Genomic DNA, 3,312 nt, shown 5'->3' on the forward strand with positions numbered 1-3,312 from the left:
ATGGTTCAAAGGGGAACAACCTGGGTGTGAAAATGCAGGGGCGCATTTTGTTCAAGCAGTCGAAAAGGGTGAACAATGCGGTTGGACGAAAAGTGGCTGAGGATATAGTAGCACCCCCGCAGCAGACACACACGCGGATGAACTTCCGTTCGAATGTTGCTGGGATAGTTAAACTTGTGCGTGAGGCAAATTTGAGGGACGCACACTTGAAACAGTTACGGAAGACACCATTTTGGATTATGATCGAGGCGATACGCATGAACAATTTGAACCATAACGAGTTTAGGAAGTGTGATGATCTTATATCCAAAATTATAAGATCATACAATCAGCGAGATAATGCATTCAACATTGGAGTTGTCAGTGTCAAATTCGGGAGCAGCGACATCAGGTTAATATTTGGTTTGCAGTGCGGGAAACGGCGTTTAGATTTGTCACCCGGTCAGCGGCCTGTCAGGGCCGGCCCTGAGATTTGTGGGGCCTAAGGCGCCCTGTGAAAATGGGGCCCCTCGAATATTTTTTTTTTTAATAAAAAATTTATGCATAAAATGATAAGTATCTACAAATTTTTTATTTAAGTATACTTGAACATATAATCATTAAAATTATAAACTAAAATTTACTTTCATATATTAAGATAGGAAGAAATCAGTATAATGACTTCAAAACATTAAAAACTGGTTTTGTTGCTTTATAGTTTAGCAATATCCAGCTTACAATTAACCCAACGATCACTTAAATACTACTCTTCTTGCATTTTTAGCTGCAAAATCACTAATTAAGTTTGTATAATCTAATTTATCTACCAAATCCTTTTCAATAGACAATATAGCTAATCCATTCAATCTTTCTTGTGACATTGTTGATCGAAGGTAGGATTTGATCAATTTTAACTTTGAAAAACTTCTTTCTCCAGAGGCAACGGTAACTGGAATAGTCAATAATATTCTATACGCAATCCAGGCATTTGGAAAACAACCATCCATCAATTTCAAATAATTCATCACCTCAATTGGCCTACTGATTTCTTTTGGCAAAATTTCTTTGAAGACTTTCAACTCAGAAAATAAATCTCTCCCATCAATATCCATAAGCCCATCATGTTTCAAAAAGTCTTCAAGATTAGCACAATAAGTCTTCAAGCACTCATCATTGGTAGAATTTAACTTCTTCAAATCAAACAAAAATCCAAAAGTTTCATCATATATTTGAAATTGTTCAAATCTACTCTTAAGTGAAGAAAGAGCTTGATCTATTATATATATGAAATAATTAACTCTAAAGGATTCTTCAGCTGATTGTGCAACCTCTTCACTAACATTCTCATCAAAATGTTTCTTTCTACGAATGACACGCCTTTCACGAAATGTAGGCTCAATCTCCATTTCAATTGCAACTTCTTTAGCTTCAATCATGGCCTCCAAAAATCCAGTTTCTCTATACTTCTCAAGAAATGTAATGAGTCCTTTTAATTGATGTATAGCAACATCAATATGCATGTCTTCAGCTTGAAATGTCTTGCTAACAGAATTAACAGCAAACAACAGATTGTGCCAAATAATCATGCCAAACAAAAACTCAAAGTTCTCAATTTCAGATGTAACTAAGGATTCAGCTTCACACTTTGTATTGGGATCATCAGCTTCTTTTTCCAACTGAATTAAAGCATCTCTAATTTGTGGAGCTTGGTACCGTATAGCTTTAACACTTTCAATGCGACTTTCCCAACGAGTTTGTGATAATGGCTTAAGTGTGAGACCTTCCACATTGTCTTTGAAAATTTTCCACCTCTTTGTAGAAGATGAAAACAACACATATATGCGTTGTACCACTCTAAAGAAATAGATAGCTTTGGAACAAGAGGTAGCCATATCACAAAGGGCAAGATTAAGACTATGACACCCACATGGCGTGTAGAATGCTCTTGGATTTATTTCAAGTACTCTTTTTTGTACACCTTTGTGTCTCCCTTTCATATTAGAGCCATTATCATATCCTTGCCCTCTTATATCACCAATATCAAGCTGGAGTGTGTGCAATGCCTCTCTAAGTACATTAAAAAGTCCCAACCCCGATGTATCATCCACTTTCAAAAATTCTAAAAAGAATTCTTCTACCTTTACCGGACTAGTTGAAACATCTACACATCTTATCACAAGAGACATTTGTTCTTCATGACTAACATCTGGAGTACAATCAAGAATAATTGAAAAATATTTCGCTTCTTTGATTCTTGCCACAATCGTACTCTTGATCTCACTCGCTAACATCTGTATCAATTCATTTTGGATTTTGTGGCCAAGATAATGGTAATGAATTTCACTCCTTTGAATACGTTGAATGTGCTCTTGCATTACTGGATCAAATTTAGCAAGCATTTCAATTAAGCTTAAAAAGATTCCATTTCTTTCTTGATAAATCTTCTCATTGTCTCCACGAAAAGCTAAATTATTTTTAGCAATAGTGATCACAATAGAAATTATCCTTAGTAACACTTGTCTCCAGTGTTCCCTCTCTTTGTTGATTTGTTCTTGAACACTTCTATCAATTGTTTCATTCTTCTTCAATCTACTTTCCAACTCAACCCATTTGCTCATGCAAATAAAGTGCTCATTACTAGTTTCATGACTTCTAAGCCTGTTGCCCATATTCTTCCAATCTTTCAATCCATCAGTAGCCAAATGAACATTGTTCCCATCTTGCTTAAACAACTTGCAACAAAAGCAAAACACTTTGTCTGAAGCATCTGAATATACTAGCCACTTTCTATCCTGCTTCTCTCCATTTTGTAACTGTCGCATGTAAAATGTAGAAGAAAAATGCCTATCTTTGTCATCTAGGGGAAAATTCACACCATTACCTCTTATGGGACCTCTTTCAACTAGTAAATCCCTTAAATTTTGATCAATCTTGTCCCAGTTACTAGGGTCATAAATGTTTAGAGGTCCACATTCAACATTCACATCTTCACTTTCATTAGATTCTACATTCCCCAAATCTTCATTCTCATTCTCATTCTCATTCTCATTCATATGTTCACTAGGTTGTTCAATCACCAAATCATCATGCTCATTATTACTCACACAATGAGTAGGCTCTTCAATTACCAAATCTTCATCATCATTTTCATTTGAACCCAAAATATCTACTTGTTTCTTGGTACCAAAATATTTATCAAGTGCTCCCGATTGAGATTGAATTAATTGTTCTAGTTTCATCCTCTTCTTTCTCTTTTCATTTCCAGAACTATACTTCCTAGGAAACATGGCTATAATCACAAACACTTCAATCCACAAATCACAAACACTTCAA

At 35.4% G+C, this 3,312-nt stretch overlaps 1 protein-coding gene across 1 annotated transcript; it reads right to left on the minus strand.

Moving 5' to 3' along the window:
• Positions 1-669: 669 nt before the first annotated feature.
• On the minus strand, positions 670-2,910 carry LOC114257982 (uncharacterized). The gene has a single exon (XM_082919910.1). It carries the CDS (start codon positions 2,799-2,801, stop codon positions 732-734), a length of 2,070 nt encoding a protein of 689 aa, XP_082776036.1. The 5' UTR covers positions 2,802-2,910; the 3' UTR covers positions 670-731.
• Positions 2,911-3,312: the final 402 nt, after the last annotated feature.

Source organism: Camellia sinensis, chromosome 3 (assembly GCF_055761805.1).
Source record: "Camellia sinensis isolate YWXY chromosome 3, ASM5576180v1, whole genome shotgun sequence".
Lineage (NCBI taxonomy): Eukaryota > Viridiplantae > Streptophyta > Magnoliopsida > Ericales > Theaceae > Camellia > Camellia sinensis.

Excerpts from the sequence above, each read along its gene's own strand:
- LOC114257982 (XM_082919910.1), bottom strand. The coding sequence starts at position 2,801 with ATGCGACAGTTACAAAATGGAGAGAAGCAGGATAGAAAGTGGCTAGTA.